Raw genomic sequence first — 20,488 nt, 5'->3', positions numbered from 1 at the left:
TCGCTGGCATCCACTGGCCTATACATTTGTCTTTAGAGACCTCAACATTCACTGAAGCAACACAAATATGATTATAAATCATTATATATAGACAACACTGACCATCCTCAGATGTTGATAAACAGAGACGATTTCAAATTTCATTATTATGTTGTTTTTTTTAATAATAAGGCAAACATTATTTCAATATCGTGCTCTGTTATTCGATGTTGGCCATTTTCCTATTATAGACTATGCATTACATCGATTAGGCCATAGCCTACTATACACTATTTTACAAGATGAGAGTTTGTAGTATAGCTGCCAATTACATTATTTCTCATTACCATTTTCACCATGGCCAGTTGCCACATTTTCTTTGCTTTTACGCACACCGCACAGTATGGAAAGGTACGTTACAAATTAAAGTGAAAACCATGACATCTCGCTAGATGGCACAATCGCCCCGTTCAAATAGCCAATGTGTTATGGGAGTACCACACATTTGGATCTGCTGAGGAGTATTTGGGAAATAATTTAACGTAGGTGTCTGCAGTGTTCTATTTTTTTTAACATCATAAACATGAAATTGATGCAAAATAGCTTTTGTGTAACCTATACGCATATGCTGAGAAAATAATAATTTCCCTTGAACAGAGACAGTTCATATAGCGTTTGAGTCAGGATAATTACATTCATTTTCAATCAATTGATGGTGATAGACAACAAGAGTAATGTCAATTTAGGCGTATGCCCCTCACTTCTCTCAGCTTGTGACCTGATGCGCGGCCAGGGTAACGCCTTTATTTTATGAAGTTACCGCAGCGCACCCACCCCGACTGCTCTTTCATTCTGTTGGAAAGTTGACTGCCAATCTGTAACTGGAGAACACTCGAGTGCTAGTAGGCACGTTGACACACCCTAAAGTTACCGATTTATTTTGACAAAGAACTCCGAGCAAGGAATTAGTTAAAATAGTCAAATCGAGCCTGCATCGGATAATTCAGGAAAACTTTTGTTTTCTTTCCTATTCAGCAGACATGAAATCTTGCTTATGGATTGCGTTGTTTGTAACTCTTGCTATAGGGACGAAAACACAAGGTAAGTTTTTTTCCCCCACCCAGGATACATAACTAAACCATTATTAGGCCTATTATGAATAGCTATTATGATAATGATATTAATATGATGATAATGATGATCATTGCTATTATTGTTGTTGTTTACTTGTTGTTTTGTTGTTATGTTGATGGTAACGTAGGCCTATTTAAAGTCTTCCTTAGGCCTATTCTTTGGACAAGGTACATACAAGATTGGCCTAGAAGTAGTAGAAATACGTTTATAGATTTAGGCAAGAAAATAGACTGGGAAATTCCATGTATGTGTTAGGGCACGGGCCTGTTGCATGCATTTGTTTCGCACGCCACTCACCCATGCAGTTTTTAGTTGAACAGCTAAGAATAACATGCATTTACCTTAATAAGGATCGGCCCCTTTTTTCCAATTTTTGACTAAAATGACATACCCAAATCTAACTGCCTGTAGCTCAGGCCCTGAAGCAAGGATATGCATTGTCTTGGTTCCATTTGAAAGGAAACACTTTGAAGTTTGTGGAAATGCGAAAGGAATGTAGGAGAATATAACACATTAGATTTGGTTAAAAAGATAATGCAAAGAAAAAAAAACTTTTTTGTACCATCATCTTTGAAATGCAAGAGAAAGGCCATAATGTATTATACCAGACCAGGTGCAATTAAGATTTTGGCAACTAGGTGGCAGCAGTGTATGTGTAAAGTTTTAGACTGATCCAATGAACCATTGTATTTCTGTTAAAAATCTTGTATCAAGACTGCCAAAATGTGCCTAATTTGTTTATTAAGAACTTTTTTCAGAGTTAGATCAACACGAATAAGCTTTCTGCCAATATGGTAAGCTTTCTGTCAATTTCTGGGAAATTGTCTTGTTACTTACAACCTCATGCTAATCGCATTAGCCTACGTTAGCTCAACCATCCCACAGGGGACCTTCTGATCCTGAAGAAGTTTTTAACAGCAAGGCAGTATAACACTTACAAACGTGTAGGCTACTACAACACTTGTGTACTTCTTGTACAGTGTTATAATCCTTGCTCTCAGAAGAGTTCTGACTCATCTTAGTGTGGTAGTATATGACTCAAGGGTGTGTCTAGTCTCCCCTTTATAATCAGGGTAGTGTCTTTGGCTCATAGGGAAGCACATGTGCGTGCAATTCTAACTGGCATGACTGGGCACAACTTTGAAAAACAAGTCTAAGGCACAGGAGAGAGTGTTTTGTTTTCTAGCAGGATTTAATTACTGAAAGGTAAGGGAGGTTTGCAGAACAGTTCCCTGTACTGCATACTAACAACTCTCTCGCTGAAGTTTTTCTTCTTTCAAGACACTTTCAAGCCAAGGCCCGCTCAGCCAACCTTGTTTTTTTTGTAGGCTCTCTGAGCTTGTGTGTCAGTTGAAAAATATCCAGATAAACAGTAGCTCCAACAAACTTAGTTGGCAATACATTTGCTAGTTGATAGTTTTTAATCAGATACTATCAGATACTGTTGCCTCAACCCAATGTTTCAGATCCTCTTTCCCACAATGCAATGTTTGTAAAAACAAATATAGGTTTAGGATCTTAATTTGATCACCCTGTTGCAGGAAGATTTACATCTGCAGGCCTGTAAGATATTGGACTTTGAAAGACTTTTCAGACTTATAGCTCCTCTGTGAGTTATACTCAGCACCCAATGAACGTAACATTCAAAATATATTTCCCACCCTGTGAATGGCTGTCTCTTGGCTTCCTGTATGAGGCTGCTCCAGGATTAGCTAGAGTTGACAACAGGCATGCAGCCCCAAACCCCTACCTAGATGGGCACGCTGTCTTCATGATGACACATGTGATGCCTAGATTTAAAAGCCAGACTGAACTGAAGAAAGACTGTTTCATACTACCCCATCATTGCCTCAAGTGTACAGTACACAGTGAAATAATTAGTACAAGTGGGTTATATTTAGTTAGTTGATACAGTTAATAGCTTGTTGGTCTTTCTTCTGAAAGTACACTGTAAAACCATGAAACATGTGACACGTTTATAACCCAAATGTCAGTGTTTAAATCTTAAACATTAGGCATTTAGATTAGCCAATAAAGCTTATCATCTTAATCAAGTGCATTTAGATTGCAAGATTAAACATGATAGTCAGCTTTTTCCAGTCAGTTTCCAACCAGGAGAACACATATATCTCTTAAGTATTCAGTTTTAAACACTACTGTTTACTTTCCCATCATCCTGTTTAGAGTGCATTTAGTTATTAGAAATTGATGTGACTTCCCATGCCTTATTCAGATCAGTGTTAGGAATGTCTGTCACCTTACTGGACAGGACATTTGATTCAAGAAATATTTTTAATCGCATGGTGTTGTTGTTACTTGGCTGTGTTGAGTTCATTTCTGGTAACTTTCTGAGTGAAAAAGACATGGGGAGGGGCCCTCATTATCATATTTCCCAGCATGCTTTTGCAGGTTCATTTTTAGAATAGTTTGTTTTAAAATCTATGTTTCCTCATACACATTGACTGATTAATTGATGTTATACTATACAAAGATAAATAACTTAATAAAACAAAAAAACGAATCCAATCTGTGAGGGGTTGGACTTATTGCATCCGTTACTGAGATGGTTGTTTTAGTTTAGATGGTTTAGGTCAGTGGTTCGCAGTCTTTTGCAGTTACTGTACCACCAACAGAATTTGCTCTGCCAGACTACCCCTGATTTACCTCCTTATGAGTATTTTATTAGTAGGCCTATGGTCTCATGAGTATTCTCAAGTACCCCTTCTGGCTAGGCCAAGTAGCCTCGGGGGTCCTAGTACCCCTGGTTGGGAACCACAGGTTCAGGTTGTCTTGTGTATTAATCTTACTTCTACCCCTTCCTTTTTCGAAAATTCTGTTAAAAATCGCGCAACTTTTCAGCGTCCTGCTACTCATGCCAGGAATATAGTATATGCATATGATTAGTATGTGTGGATAGAAAACACTCTGAAGTTTATAAAACTGGTTAAATCATGGCTGTGACTATAACAGATCGTGTGTTTCATTGAAAAACGCAAGAAAAACTGCTCTCTGAAAGCAAAAAATAATTTCCATAAGTCACTTCCACCAGTTGTTAAAAGAGAACAGAATTTAATGGGAATCTGCCTGCAATTCATACAAATTCCGCACGATGGCGCCATTGTACTAATTTTCAATTGAATTAATTGTTGGAAAATACATCTATCTGACCTCCATTTTCCCAGTCTTCACCCGGATGCAGTTGAGGGAGAGATCAGATGGCATTGTTTTTGAAGTGAGGACCTATTGAAGAGACATCGCCCTGTAATCATTTTGATAGATTATAAACGTTTACTAATACCTAAAGTTGGATTACAAAAGGATTTCGAAGTGTTTTGTGAAAGTTTATCGTCGACTTTTTTAATTTAAAAAAATTACGCAGCGTTTAAAAACGTTGATTTTTTCTGAATGACACAGCTTCCATACAAAGCTATTTTGGGTATATATGGACCGATTTAAACGAAAAAAAGACCCAATAGTGATGTTTATGGGGCATATAGGAGTGCCAAGAAAGAAGCTCGTCTAAGGTAATGAATGTTTTATATTTTATTTCTGCGTTTTGGGTAGCGCCGGCTATCGCAAAATCTGTTGTTTACGTGTCGAGCTGGCATTTTGGGGGGTGCATGCTATCAGATAATAGCTTCTGATGCTTTCGCCGAAAAGCATTTTAAAAATCTGACTTGCTGGCTAGGTTCACAACGAGTGTAGCTTTAATTCAATACCCTGCTTGTGAATTTTGATCAAAGATTGAGTTGTAACGAGTACATTTAGCATTTAGCGTAGCGCATTTGCATTTCCAGGGGCATACTTGAGACGTCTGCGTCTCAAGTATGGTCAAGAAGTTTTAAGTCATTCACCATAGCAGTCATTCTGTCTGCAGGTTGTGGGTGATACAATTTTCAAGTTCTTGGGTATCCTCCCTCGGGCTGGATTCTGATAGGAATTACTAATCACATCATAAACCAGCGTCCTGTGACTTGCAGGTCTGATGTGGCACATAAACCAAGATTTTCAGACTACAATGTCGAGGCCTTATGAAATGTATACTGAGTGTACAAAACATTAGGAGCACCTTCCTACTATTGAGTTGCACCCCCTTTTCCCCTCAGAACAGCCTTAATTTGTTGGGGCATGGACTCTACAACGTCTCGAAAGCATTCTACAGGGATGCTCCCCCATGTTAACTCTAATACTTCCCACAGTTGTGTCAAGTTGGCTGGATGTCCTTTAGGTGGTGGACCATTCTTGATACACACGAGAAACTGTTGAGCGGCAAAAACCCAGCAGCGTTGCAGTTCACCTACTACCATACCCCATTCAAAGGCACCTTAATATTTTGTCTTGCCTATTCAACCTCTGAATGGTGTAACGGATGTGAAACGGCTAGCTAGTTAGCGGTGGTGCGCGCTAAATAGCGTTTCAATCGGTGACGTCACTTGCTCTGAGATCTTGAAGTAGTGGTTCCCCTTGCTCTGCAAGGGCCGATGCTTCGTGGGTGACTGTTGTTGACGTGTGCAGAGGGTCCCTGGTTCTCGCCCGGGTATGGGCGAGGGGATGGTCTAAAGTTATACTGTTACAATGGCACACAAACACAATCCATGTCTCAATTGTTTGAAGGCTTAAAAACCTTTTAACCATACTCCTCCCTTTCATCTACACTGATTGAAGTGAATTTAAGAAGTGACATCAATAAGGGATCATATCTTTCACCTGGTCAGTCTATGTCATGGAAAGAGCAGGCGTTCCTAATGTTTATACACTCAATGTATAATATGTGGTCAATAAGGGTTACAGATTAATTTAGGTAGTTACTTGGACTGAACTTATTGCAACAACCATGTCTCTGTCACTAACCAACACAGTCATGGGTTGGCATTGCTCACATTCACTCGAGAGGCATGCTGGGAATATGAAAATACGGCTTTACTCCCTGCAGTGTTAAAGCAACACCCCCAGTGCTTAGTTTTTAAAACCTAAACGCCTTGTGCTGAATAAACGTGTTCATGTGGTTAAAAAGTGTTACAATGAATAAACATGTCCTGGTGTGGTTACAATCTAAACACTGTGATGTGTTTTCATTTCAATTCTAAATACCTTGATGCGCAGTTAAAAAACTGTCTCAGAAAAGTGTTAGTTTAGATATGTGTTCAGATCATTAACACTTGGTTTTACAGTGTAAGAAGCAACTATCTGACTTTTTTGCTCAGTTTCACTTGCGACCTTATTCTTATACAGTCGAAGGTTCCGACGCAGTAAGCAAATGTATTCAAACTGGGAGGCCTCTATTTTAAGTGGGTTGGCTAATTTGGTAATTAGTTAATTAGTTAGTGTGCTAGTTCACCCTTGGCCTGGTTAATTCCTAAAGGTTTAACTACAGCCAAGGCAGAGTAGAGAAAGCAGAGTGTTCAAGAAGACAGCTCTCCGGTTTCAGCTGCCTATGAGTCATTCAAACCTTCAAACTGTAACTGACTGTAGTCGCAACAGACTGCATGCCAAGCAAGGCCAGTTCCCTCATAACAAAACCTCACCAGGCAACCAATACAGGATGTCCTACCTGCTGTTAAGTAGCACAAACACTGTCACAATATCAAAGTCACGCACATAGCAACTGGTGGTTGCTGGTGGTTGCCATGGAACTTATTTAGGACACAGTTGAAAAAGCTAGTTGAGTTAGTTGAGTAGAAAGGGGTGCTAACTAAGATGTGTAGACAGCCAGTGTTGTGGGTGTGTTGGCGTTGTCTTGGAAATTGTGGCTGACCAATAGTATTTCATCTTTGTCCCACAGACTTTGATCTTGCTGATGCCTTAGATTTTGGTAAGTTTCTTGATCTTTTACATTTTTTTTTTAAATGTCTGTTGATAGGTAAGCCAACTGTAGATGTAGTTCATATTGATGAAACAGGTGTAATGGCTGTTCCTCACCGTGTTCAGGTGGTATGTCTTCCTCCTCTGCCTATCTGTAGCACTGCTCACAGCGCTGTCTGGCTCTGAACCAGTTGAATGCATTTTGCATAATGCAAATTGGTTAGTTATTACTGAACAGGATTTCAGGTCCAAATATAATGTAGGCCTTCGGAAAATCTTTTATATGTGATTAGAAATGACAATTATAATTCTTAATACTCATATCACATGATAATCCTGTTATTATAATACAGATGTTTGTTTTGTTAACATTTCCAGCCTTATAGATTTATATAGATTTATAGATATAATGTGATTAATGATTTTATGAAAGGCAAAAAAAAACTCTCTCTCTTTGTTTAGATAACCCTAAGGCCACTGCTATTCCAAAACAGCCAAAGAAACCTGCAAAGGATCCCAGTCCAGGTAGGGAAACTTATATCATAATATAACACTGACTGTGGGATGAAACAAACTCTGGAAGTCAACAAGAAGTCACTAGCAAGGGAAGATAGATATCTCATTAGTCACAACTCCTATGACTCAACATGAACCACATCAATAACCACTTTGAAGGAACAGAATATGAGCACAGCATGTGACTGCAGGGTGGCCCAGCCCCCGAAGGGGACTCTTATGCAAGGATTTCCTTTTGTGTTGTCACACTTCTTCAAATACCCCTCTACATGACCAGATTCTTCTGTGTTGACAGTGTTAGAATCATGCTATAAGCATAAATAAACGTCATTATATTTCTTCATCTCCAGGAGGTGGATTTGATCTAGTCGATGCTCTTGGTCCAGAAGGTAAAAGGGGACACGATAATAGGTGTAGCTAGCTCCCTCTTCGTCTAAGTTGGTGTTGGTTTTCCTCTCGAACTTTTCTATATATCAGACTTACATTTGGTTACCCTTCCCATTCAACAGACTTACTCTCATCAGCTCGTTGGTGCTGGGATAATAAGATTGGATCATTCCTTGGCTCTGATTTATTTTTCACTGATGTGCTTTAAGGGTTCATCCAGTTTGCGATTTGGGTGATAGATTTATAACTGCATCAAATTGTATAGTTATACTGTTGTAGTATTCAGTTATATTCAACCAGTAATAACTGGCTAAATGAAACACCCATCCCTTTCAGCAAATCGCAGCCTGGATCGCCTTCTTTTAGTATGCTATATTTTGAATAAGTTTTCCTTTCCTGGCTTTAAAATGGTTCAACTCAAGGGTGAAAATCCTGGGAATTATGGTTTAAAGTTGAGGCTTTTGAAATCCATCTTCCTTGATTCACCTTTCCTCTTCTTAGAGCCTGAGAAACCAGCTGGGATCCCTCCTAAAGAAGGTGGAACTAGTAAGGCATCTACGGCAAACAAATGTCAAATGAATGGATAGCTCACATGTATTTCAGCTAAGATTCTCTTTCTGTTCTCGGATTATTTAGATTTCATGGATACGTCAATGTGTTTATTTAATGTGATCTTAACTAAATATGTTCTCCAATCATTTGTCCAATCATTTCCCCAATGTGGAATACAATGCTCTTATAGTAGATATACTTCATGCCCTTTCCAGATCCCAAACCTGCCCCTCCACCTCCCGCACCTGTAGATCCCAAAAAACCAGCTGATGGTAAGTAAATGAACTCAACTAGCTGAAGTGACACCCATCACTTGTAATTACAGTATCCATCCTATTTGATCAGGATTCTAGCTATCAGATTATTGAACACAGGAAGACTTTCTGATCAGTGCATAAAATTAACATCCACTAAATGCTGGTAGATTTAGGTATTGGCAGGTAGGAATGTCTATTTCACCTGCCACGGTGTTCAATTTGCAGGTCTCTACAGTGCGAGCGTTACATTTGTGAATAATATTAGTCAAAAGTACAAGTGGCAATTTATTGCAGAAAAATGATGCAGTAGCTGTTTTCAAAGTATTTCTGCTGTTTTGTTTCATAGCTGCTAATCGCACAATGAAATATGAATCCTATATCCCAATATACCACATTACTTCTTACTAATACATTTCTTGTTTTAGAAACATTACAAAGCAAGGTCAAATGTTTTATTATTTTAAAAAAATAATGTTTTTGCTGGTAAAAAATCAGAGTGGCGAGTTCCACAGAGGCTGCAGACCAAACAGTTCATTTTAGGCCCTGGTTCTAAATCCTAAATCAAACCTAGTATTGACCTCAAGATGGGAGATGTCATCCATTGTAAATGATATTGTAAATGATACAATCATAGAATGTTTTCTGTTCTTTTTTCTCTTCATAGATGGGATGGGTTTTGACCTGTCTGATGCCTTGGGTCCAGGTAAAGCCAGAGTTATTGTTAGGTTCTCAGTCTAGGGAAGAAGTCTTTCTATTTGGTGCAGGTCTATATTGGGGATTCTCTCTTTGTCCCTCCCTCCCTCCCTGTTTATTAATCAATCAAACAAACAAACAATTAATCAATCATTCAATCAAGCAATCAACCGGGCTTGTGATGAATCATACCCACTGCTCTCTATGATTAAGCTTTTCTTCAGCAGCCTTTACATACCCAGCAATCACCTTTTGTCTTGAGACGTCTTGAGATGTCTTGAGACATGGGTATAGCTGCGTATGTAAAGGAGATTCCCCCTGCTTTGCGTCCAGTGACTCTCACACTCTCATCTCTCTCGATAAGAAGCTGGGCCTCTTGAGCCTTCAAAACCTGCTAAACCACACTGTCACGTTCACTTAAGAGCTTAAGTGATTGTAGGTGCTGATGTTTTCACATCTAATGTCGGAGGAAATGGTATGAGGGACTAGTGGCATGCTTCCCGGTGTGAAAGCATATTATAATGTTATTATAACGTGTTATAATGTAATATAACTTCCGACTCCTCTTCCTTGTTCTGTAATGTCTACCATCCATAGATCCCGTACCGGGTAAACCAGCTGTTGTTCCACCTAAAGATGGAGGCACCGGTACTAAGCATTGGATATATTCCTTCATTTCCTCTCTTTGATGATCACATACTATGTGTGTGCTACTGTGTCTTGTTATTATGGACTTCCAGGAGAACAATGCTAAGTGTTACTGACTCACTGTTGCTACACTGTTTTCATCTGTAAGGTGGCGGGTCCTTCGGAGACAATGACCTGTTTGATGTGAGCGACAACGGTGGCTACAAGCCTGATCCCGGCAAGGGAGGTGGAGGAGGAGGAGGAGGTAGGACATTTAGGGCTTTTATTATTGAATTTCTGTTATGAAATAAGTTTAGAAGCAGTGTCACAGGCCAGACAAAGGGTGCTGTTCAAACAAATGAGTTCATGGGTTTGACTTCCAACAGTAGGCCTGCAAACTGTTGAGGGAGAGTAGTTTCTACTCAGACTAAGGTACGTCAAAATACACACAATAGAGTATGTCGGGGAGGCTGGGGACCCGACAGAAATGGTCCATTGTTGCCATATTAAAATGAATTGCAGTGCTAAATTCACTGTGGGCTAAAACAGAACCGTTCTGTCTTAAAACTGTATACGCATTTCCTTTCTCTTTTTCCTCTTAGTCACTTAGAATGGAAGTAATTACTTGTTCTTTACAAAAGAGAGAAAAAAAAGCAGAAATAGGGAATAGAAAAACCCCTCATGGTTACCAATGTAATTAGTGCCATATGCCTGTTAGTCTGATGCTATCCTGCATGATACTGTGGAGAGTCCAGAGGAGCTGGAAACAAACTGAAATAACCTGTCATTAAAGTCGGTGTAAGGGGAAGATTTCAGCCCTCACAGTTAATGACTAGAGCCCCTTTGGAAGAGAGCTTCAGAAAGCTAAAGACGACATGTTGAATGGAATCTGGAAATATTTGACCAACTCTATGGAAGTCTTTATACAGTAAATCTCTGAAGTCTTCATGAACATTTGCACATACATGTAAATAGCACACACAGGCCTATCTAGCTACTTCTATGTACAGTATGTCTAGAAGTATATACTACAGATTCTACGAGGGAGTAGAAGTGCATCTCACTTCGCTCTGTTCAAAAAAATAAATAATATATATATATATACAGTGCCTTGCGAAAGTATTCGGCCCCCTTGAACTTTGCGACCTTTTGCCACATTTCAGGCTTCAAACATAAAGATATAAAACTGTATTTTTTTGTGAAGAATCAACAACAAGTGGGACACAATCATGAAGTGGAACGACATTTATTGGATATTTCAAACTTTTTTAACAAATCAAAAACTTAAAAATTGGGCGTGCAAAATTATTCAGCCCCTTTACTTTCAGTGCAGCAAACTCTCTCCAGAAGTTCAGTGAGGATCTCTGAATGATCCAATGTTGACCTAAATGACTAATGATGACAAATACAATCCACCTGTGTGTAATCAAGTCTCCGTATAAATGCACCTGCACTGTGATAGTCTCAGAGGTCCGTTAAAAGCGCAGAGAGCATCATGAAGAACAAGGAACACACCAGGCAGGTCCGAGATACTGTTGTGAAGAAGTTTAAAGCCGGAATTGGATACAAAAAGATTTCCCAAGCTTTAAACATCCCAAGGAGCACTGTGCAAGCGATAATATTGAAATGGAAGGAGTATCAGACCACTGCAAATCTACCAAGACCTGGCCGTCCCTCTAAACTTTCAGCTCATACAAGGAGAAGACTGATCAGAGATGCAGCCAAGAGGCCCATGATCACTCTGGATGAACTGCAGAGATCTACAGCTGAGGTGGGAGACTCTGTCCATAGGACAACAATCAGTCGTATATTGCACAAATCTGGCCTTTATGGAAGAGTGGCAAGAAGAAAGCCATTTCTTAAAGATATCCATAAAAAGTGTTGTTTAAAGTTTGCCACAAGCCACCTGGGAGACACACCAAACATATGGAAGAAGGTGCTCTGGTCAGATGAAACCAAAATGGAACTTTTTGGCAACAATGCAAAACGTTATGTTTGGCGTAAAAGCAACACAGCTCATCACCCTGAACACACCATGCCCACTGTCAAACATGGTGGTGGCAGCATCATGGTTTGGGCCTGCTTTTCTTCAGCAGGGACAGGGAAGATGGTTAAAATTGATGGGAAGATGGATGGAGCCAAATGCAGGACCATTCTGGAAGAAAACCTGATGGAGTCTGCAAAAGACCTGAGACTGGGACGGAGATTTGTCTTCCAACAAGACAATGATCCAAAACATAAAGCAAAATCTACAATGGAATGGTTCAAAAATAAACATATCCAGGTGTTAGAATGGCCAAGTCAAAGTCCAGACCTGAATCCAATCGAGAATCTGTGGAAAGAACTGAAAACTGCTGTTCACAAATGCTCTCCATCCAACCTCACTGAGCTCGAGCTGTTTTGCAAGGAGGAATGGGAAAAAATGTCAGTCTCTCGATGTGCAAAACTGATAGAGACATACCCCAAGCGACTTACAGCTGTAATCGCAGCAAAAGGTGGCGCTACAAAGTATTAACTTAAGGGGGCTGAATAATTTTGCACGCCCCAATTTTTCAGTTTTTGATTTGTTAAAAAGTTTGAAATATCCAATAAATGTCGTTCCACTTCATGATTGTGTCCCACTTGTGTTGATTCTTCACAAAAAAATACAGTTTTATATCTTTATGTTTGAAGCCTGAAATGTGGCAAAAGGTCGCAAAGTTCAAGGGGGCCGAATACTTTCGCAAGGCACTGTATATATAGCACGTGCCGCTGACCCAGCCCCCTCAGATCCCAATGGTACGCCATTTATAGGATTTATGCTTACTTTCTCGCTCTCTTTTTCCGTCTCCAGGAGGAGGTAATGCTCCTGCAGATCAACCTCAAGGTAAAACAATCAATCCATTTATTTCTACAATAAATAATGTTAATTATCAAGCGTCTCAGAGGAGGAATTATATGGGGTGCCGTTTGTCAAGTTGAACGGCTATTTCTCGGGCTATTTCGCACCAGATTTAGGTGGAATCTTTAGAGTCTGTATTCGCCCACTGTACCCACACCCAGTCCTTTCATTTAACTCTTACCACTCATCTTTACCATGGTGTCAAAGGCCTGCACTATGAAGAATCTCAGTCATAATGAATTCTTCCCACACCTCTTGAGGGACTAAGCTCCGTGCTTTTATAGTCATATCCGTTTCCTGTCTCACAGGAATTTGGCTGATTGTTTCCCTGGTTTTATTGTGTGCTCCTCACGGTCGGATTATGTTGCTCTATAGTCCCTGTTTCAATCCAAACACAGCACAGATATTGAAAATGAATAATAACAAAAGTGAAAGGGCTGCTCTGAGCGGATGAGGTCTATCAAACTAAATGTGTTGAAAAATGCTTAGAGGATTCCCTGATCAAATAGTGCAAGTGGATGCTTGACGATGGCAATTTTTTCCTAAGTAGCAAGATATATTTCTGTTTAACTTCTGGGTAAATAAGTACAGTAAGCTTTATGGGAACATTGGGAACTATTGGTTTGGGATGCAAAGGGGAATTAACTCTGATTGGCTTGATTGGGTGCACGCTATTGGCCATAGCCTAAAACCCAGGTACGATTCTGTGTCGTTGCAGATCTAGACCTACTGTGGGGCCAATTCCTGAAGATGCTAGATGCTAACATGCCAGAGGGCGTCCATGTTTGGATATCCAACATAAAGCAAGCAGTGTTGCCTCTGTTAGAGAAGGCCATGGAGCTTTTGGATGTGGGCCAATGAATGAGCCTCCAGTGACTTTCAGGAATCAGGAAATCATCTATCCACCTATGTTCTGATTGGTGCTCAGATATGAGGGCGTGTTCTTATTAGTTGTTTACATGGTCTTAAAGGTTTGAGGTGCTTTAAAACACCTCTCAGGGCTGATCTTACAAAGCAATGGTTTGTACACTTAGACAAAATGGTTCCAAAAGGTTTATTCGGCTGTCCCTATAGGATAACCCCTTTGGGGTCCATGTAGAACTCTCTTTGGTTCTACCTGGAACCAAACAGGATTCTCCTAATGGACAGCCGAATAACTATTTTAGGTTCTAGAGAGATCTTTTTTTTCTGAGTGTAGGCTCCAGTTTTCACTGGGTTAAAGCTAGGGTTAGTACAAAGTTCAGAGGTTTTATCCCTTAAGGAGTGGGTGTGCTCTCCATCCCCTCTTTGACACCCCACCCTTCTCTTTACTTTCTGAAGTCACAGTCTCTGAATCATCCCTGTGTGTTGAGCTTATGGGATTCTGTTTTGTAAAATGTTACAGCTATAAGCCTAACGATAGTGGTTACTGATATTATCAAGGTTATTTTTATTGGTCCCCCCCCCCCCCCCCCCCCCGTTTATTGCCCCCACCCCCCGTTTTCCACGGTTAGTGTGGTTTTTGAGGCATTCTTATGCATTGCATGTAGTTGTTTCATATGTGTGTTCCTTCTTGTGTGATTAGTCTTTCCGGATGACATGTCAATTAATGCAAAAAAATAATGAAGATATAAAAATGTTTACAATTTTTGACAATTATGGGTCATTGTCTCGGAAGGTCTTTGCTGAAATGTTTTTCCTGTGTCGCATCCTGTCATAACATGCCCATCATTACTATACCCTAAGCCTGTTACTTACGAAGGCTTTTGCAGCCTACCATTAACAGCCCCACACAGAGGCCTAGTCAGCACACATTCCTAGCGTAGCCAAACTTCGCAGCACTCGGTTGAAAGATCCAACACTTTTTTGCGCTAATGTGTTCCAGAACAAACTGACATGCAGTTCTCCCAGATTCCAATATTGACAACATGAATGACTTATTCTGAAACACTGAAGGATATATTTGTTCAGCCAGAAGAGGTTATACAATCTTGTGCGTTTACAAATGATTTATGTCTCATGGTGAATGTTCCTGTAAGGTTGACGGATGTCTTTTTCATTGGGGTATGTTTCTTTGGCCACTTGCATTCAAATACAAAATATTGTTTCCATTACAACGTGTCTTACCATGTTAGAAGTGCTACCTCTTTTTCTTGTGTGTGTTACAGCAGAGAGGTTAGCTATCAACACATTGCTATTGTCGTCTCTTTGTCTGTTGTTGTATCCCTTCAGATGTTAATAAAGCCTGCTGAACGGTGTTCTGATTTATGGTGTTCTGGTTTAACACATAGCGTGGTTTCTGTTGATGGAATCCATGCACCCGGCTCTTGAAGAATATAGCTTGCATGTGGGACTGTGAGTGAAGGTTATTGAACTGAACTGTACGATTGTAGCCACAGGCGGTAGGTTGCATTCTCCAGCAGTAAGTCACCGTTTGTTGGGGTGTCAACCAGTTTTTACCCTGGGCACCGCCCTGTTTCAATGCTTGATACACTATTACTCACAGTGGTTCTCTATGGGATAAACCAGTTTTTACTTGTATGTAAGGTTTATTCATCAACAGTTCAAGTGTTTGTACACTTTAATCCCATTGTGCATTTCTTTCTTTGTTACTTTCTGTGTCCTTGGAGTTGGGTTTGTGTCATGTCCTTCACTGTATCACTGGGTTGTGGCTTTCTCTGAGGTTTCATGTTTTTTTTTTTGTCGAGATAGTTTTTGATAGTTTTAAGATGTTTTTGAAGAGAAACTCTGGAATATTTGTGTTTCAGCCCCCATAGTGTTCTGTTGTTGCGCTATTTTCTACCCAGAAATACTTTGCCAGCACATTACAACCAGATGCCGTCATAAAAGGGCTCTCGTCCACCACCTTGTGGAATGATGGTATAGTTCCAAAATGTTTTCCGTTGGTGTGCAACTAGACTAGAGCCTTATGTTTTGGGGGGGAAAAAAGGCACGTTATGCAACATGAATAATAGCCTCACTCACTCGCACTTTCTTTAATAGACTTTAAACCTCCTGTTTCATGTTAATGAATTCTGTGTTCCCGGTCCAAAATTACCGCCCCATTACAGCTGATTATAAATCCATAATAATACATATATTATCACCTAATGTCGTGTTAGATCTTTTTAGCAACTTAAGTTCTTGTGAACATTACACGTTTTGAACTTCTATTTGCTATTAATGGCCTGTAGGCCTCATTGACCTGAGCTCCTACAACTTGTTTTTGAGTAAAGAAAGCATAATGTATGGATTATTTACAGATGAATTATGGATGAATAGTCAGATGAAACATATTGTGCTATTTATCACAGACTAATTTGTGTCAAAGTTTAACAAGGACTCTCTCCTCCTCACCAGTGTCATGATCAAAGATATGATCAAGAGCCTCACATACAGTTATCGGTTGGTCATTGCGCTGCCATGGAATGAATTGTGAGAAAGGCCTCAAAAAAGTGTAATATACCTGAGCTGCGAAAAAAGTTCTTTATATTATTGAAACAGTGTTGCAATTGTTTGCGAGAATGCCAACAGGTGTGGTTCCTGTTGGGGAAAGGTTCCTGTGGGGTTTGCCATGGAAGCCAAGAATGGGAGTGAGGTGTGTGTGTTTGTGTGTGTGCGCGCGCAAACACACATGCATATGGGGGTCTGGGAGAGGAAGTGTGTCCATCTGATGAATGGGCATGTGCCTGAACTCAATTTTATACACTAATTGTAGTCTCACCCATTAATTTCTAATGACCGGTAATTTTTGACCAGGAACACCACAGCTGTACAAAAGTTAAATAAAACATCAAATACATCTAAATGTATTTTGTGTATTCAGATGTCCTGTGTGGACAAAGTCATGGAACCTTATTACAATCAGATTAAATGAACTACAATTTTCAGAGATTAAATTTAAATCGGTCAAATTCGACAGGAAAAAAGCAAGAGGGTTAATAAGAATCAATCAGAGAGTAAACAACCTTATCAACTAAACAACAACGACAATGGATATTTTTTGTTGTGTAGATGTAGAAGCTGGATCTGGTCAGATCGCTGGCGTAGTGAGTGCAATAGGAGTGGCCCTCCTTGGTGCTGCCTCCAGCTACTTTGCCTACCAGAAGAAGAAACTGTGTTTCAAGATTCAGGGAGGTGAGTGAATGGGATTGGGATATGTACAGTACGGTATGTGTAGTAGTGGATTAAAGGTTGCCCTGGCTGTCGATCCCTGTATGGCATCTTATACAAGTCTACAACCATGTCTCAGGGCGAGATACAAGGGTCTAGAGGTCCCACTATAAAGTTGTCTGTGGCACATATGTTCTTCGATGTAAATGCTTATGTATTTCTCCATTCAGGTGTAGACCCAGAAAGTGGAAAGAACGCACGTGGAGCTCGGTCTGATCCCCAATGTAAGCACTAGCTATTACACGATCTCACTAGTGTCTCTCTCTCTCTCTCCCTTCTCCTACAATATACTACCCACTACTCCAATATACTACCTTACACTATCTACTACCTTCCTAAATACTCCCTACCTACTATCTCCATCTAGTATTCCTGTTCTGTTTTCCTGCCTTTTCTCTGGGTGCCTTTTCTTTCCTACAGATTAGGGCAAAGGAGCCCTCGCAAAAAGGGCTGCCGAGAAGGGTTTTAACTCCTTTTAAATTCCAATGTATTGTTTTTTTTGTTAACCTGACATAACCATTATTTCTGTGCTTCCTCTGATTCCAGCGATGAGCAACTTGCTGAGGTCATTCTAACTTCGATCAGGTCATCGTAGAGGAGCCTCACCTTTAGCAAAGAAACACCTTCTTCCATCAGCCGGTATCAACTGTCTGCTGGAGACGTCAGTGGGCAAAAAAACACAACAAAATCTCTATATATTTTTTTCATTTGTCTTTCATTTGTAATTTAACTTTGGGAGAATGTTAGTTATATGTTTTATTTTTGTGTGTGTGCCTTATCTAGCTGTGTAAAGACACTTAGATAGATATACAACTTGAATACATGTTTTTTGCTTTGAAGATCTGTCAATCATTTTCATTGTATATTGTACAGTACCAAACAATTGTCTTTCGACTTGCTGACTTTTCATCACTTTTCATTTCATTTTCATTCCATACTTTAGCAGGCCTAGCTAGTATCCACAACTACATTTTTACATTTGACTGTGTTTACATTCCACATAGCTTTCCTATTTGTTTGACTTCAACTGTCTCCACATATATTAAATTCTGATTGGCAGTAGGGTCTCTCTTTTCATCAAATAACAGCGCTTGTTTTTAAATATAATCCTTTACCAAAGGATTTAAAAATGTTTGAATAGATTAAGGTATGATGAAAAAATGTGCCTTAGAGAAAGGGATTCTTTTGGTGGATATGAAAAGAGTGTGTAGGGTACTATTTGGGATGAGGATTGGTTTCAGGCTGAACTTTTAGCTGCGTCGCGTTTTGCCTTCTAGTAAGTTAATTGTTTGGGGTGCAAGCCACTCGTTAGTGTTTATGTGAGGAAAGATAACATAAATGCATATGGTAAATAGACAGAAATATTGTATTTTTTATTTTTTATGCATTGTGCATGTTTATTTACAAAATAACATTTATACTGAGAAGTGGTTATTGTATGTTGTAAGTTATACTTGTTTAGGATTGTTATGAACGATTGCTTGATTTCTGATGCAATACAGATAAGAATAGAAATCCATACCTGGTGTTGATACCAAACTGGTAAACTAGAATGTTCTACCGTGTCACTTGTGCTGTAAATGCTAATGAAGAATGCATATAAAAGCTCTGCTGATTTTTTGCTGTGTGATATCTGCCATTTTTGTTCTCTAACTTTCAGCACATGTAATTAAAACCTTTTTAAGTAACTGTAACTGAAGAAGTGTTACTGCTTATTCTTTACCAATACAGGAAATCATTTGTTGACTTAGTTGATTGTAGTAAGTTAGTTTTGTGTGTTTTGAAGGAAGCTTGATTCCTTCTCTGAAAGACAATTGAGGGCTGTCGATAATGTACCTTATTGTTATCAATAAGGTTAACTTTTTACAATTGATTGGCATTTTTTTTTATTTCATGTTGTTTTCCATCAGGTTTCAACATCAGTGTTGTTGTCCATAGTACCATTCATTTGTATATCATGAAGATCGACCAATGGTTCTACAGTGAATTGAATGCACCTGCACATAGTACTATGCACTTAGTTCCAGGGGTTGGACTACTGCAGACTCTAGAGTACAGTTGTTGAAGGTCCTGCTTAAACCCTGCAGGTTTTCATTTTAGTCAAATGACCAGTGACACATGACCGAGAACTCAAATAGACTCACTCTGATTGGCTCTTGCTCTAAAAACATCAGATGTATTTGTGTAGCTACCAGCTTGAGGTTATACTCCCTGGCTTTAGATAAACTCTCATAGTACATTTACAAATATCGAAACGGCTGTAAAGCCAATCGAAATGGCTGTAAAGCCAATCGAAACGTCTGTAAAGCCAATCGAAATGGCTGTAAAGCCAATCGAAATGGCTGTAAAGCCAATCGAAACGTCTGTAAAGCCAATCGAAATGGCTGTAAAGCCAATCGAAACGTCTGTAAAGCCAATCGAAACGTCTGTAAAGCCAATCGAAATGGCTGTAAAGCCAATCGAAATGGCTGTAAAAATACAAATGGATTACTTTATACTGATCATTCTGTATCTATTGTTTGTGGGACAGTTACTACTGCTGGACTCGCTGGACTGTCGGATTACAGTATCATCAACATATTGGAGTTTCATTTTAGGGGAAACCAGTGCATTTTCTGCCAAGTCCTCTCTGCCAGTGGTGCGGGACCTGATCGATCACTTTGACATTTTTATTACCATTTATCACTTTTACCTCTGCCTCAAGTTGTTCATTCATTTAGAGGAGTCGCTGTCACACACCATGCCAGGTAAGTTCTCATCATTATATCATAACCATTTTAATATAACCTGTCAGTGTCAAGTTGATTGACATCACTCTCTAATTTAATGCAAGAGGGAAAAAGGAAGTGCTTGACTCTCGGTAAAAGAACTTGAGAAATGAACTACTTTTAACTCTTAAAGAACATAATGCTGATGGCACTGTAAAACTGTGAAACTCCCCTGCTGGGTGTTAGTCATCTATTTCTATAAACAACACCACCCACTCTTCCTTCCTGTGCCACCAGCGAACCAGGCCTTTGTCTTCCTGTGCCACCAGCGAACCAGGCCTTTGTCTTCCAGGCCACCACAGACTGCTACTGCATGGGGGCTCTGGTGGTAGGACAGTGTTTACGACGACACAGGACCACACGCCAGACTGTTGTGATGGTCTCCACTAATGTCTCTAGCCAGGCACGGTGAGAGAAGTCCCTGCATCTCGGACAGAAATATAATATGATATCGCTGAGTCATTGGAGAGTGATGCATGACCTATTCGAATGTGAATGAAAGTTATACTCTTTGTCTGTGACAGAGGTCCTTGAAAAATCAGACAAATGCAGTATGTTGTCTCATCGGTTAAGGGGGTATTAGATTCACTGGATGGAGTCTTTTGCAATCCTGAGTGCACTGCGGACCTAGTGTATTTTTTGAAGTCATGTAAAATCTGATTGTAGCTGTAGGAAATCCTGTGTTCTCTCCCCATAGGGCTGCCCTGGGCCATGTGTTTGACCAGGTCCTGGTAGTGGAC

At 39.8% G+C, this 20,488-nt stretch overlaps 1 protein-coding gene across 9 annotated transcripts; it reads left to right on the top strand.

Annotated features, from left to right (window-relative positions):
- The first annotated feature begins 672 nt into the window (after positions 1-672).
- LOC139373237 (CD99 antigen-like protein 2) lies at positions 673-18,853 on the top strand. Of its 9 annotated transcripts, XM_071113516.1 has the most exons (13): positions 779-1,080; positions 6,896-6,925; positions 7,378-7,440; positions 7,782-7,820; positions 8,320-8,364; positions 8,586-8,642; positions 9,292-9,330; positions 9,918-9,968; positions 10,117-10,212; positions 12,781-12,813; positions 16,822-16,944; positions 17,151-17,204; positions 17,527-18,853. In XM_071113516.1, the coding sequence occupies exons 1-13, from the start codon at positions 1,020-1,022 to the stop codon at positions 17,553-17,555; spliced, it is 720 nt and encodes a 239-aa protein (XP_070969617.1). In that variant the 5' UTR covers positions 779-1,019; the 3' UTR covers positions 17,556-18,853. The 9 variants fall into 9 exon arrangements, with proteins under 9 accessions (XP_070969618.1, XP_070969617.1, XP_070969621.1 ...); XM_071113517.1 differs by lacking the exon at positions 7,782-7,820 and having other exon boundaries at positions 673-1,080; XM_071113518.1 differs by lacking the exon at positions 7,782-7,820 and having other exon boundaries at positions 806-1,080; positions 12,784-12,813.
- The last annotated feature ends 1,635 nt before the right edge of the window (positions 18,854-20,488 follow it).

Source organism: Oncorhynchus clarkii, chromosome 18, assembly GCF_045791955.1.
Source record: "Oncorhynchus clarkii lewisi isolate Uvic-CL-2024 chromosome 18, UVic_Ocla_1.0, whole genome shotgun sequence".
Classification (NCBI taxonomy): domain Eukaryota; kingdom Metazoa; phylum Chordata; class Actinopteri; order Salmoniformes; family Salmonidae; genus Oncorhynchus; species Oncorhynchus clarkii.
The sequence above is the reverse complement of the archived record's forward strand: the minus strand, read 5'-3'. Positions and strand labels throughout refer to the sequence as shown.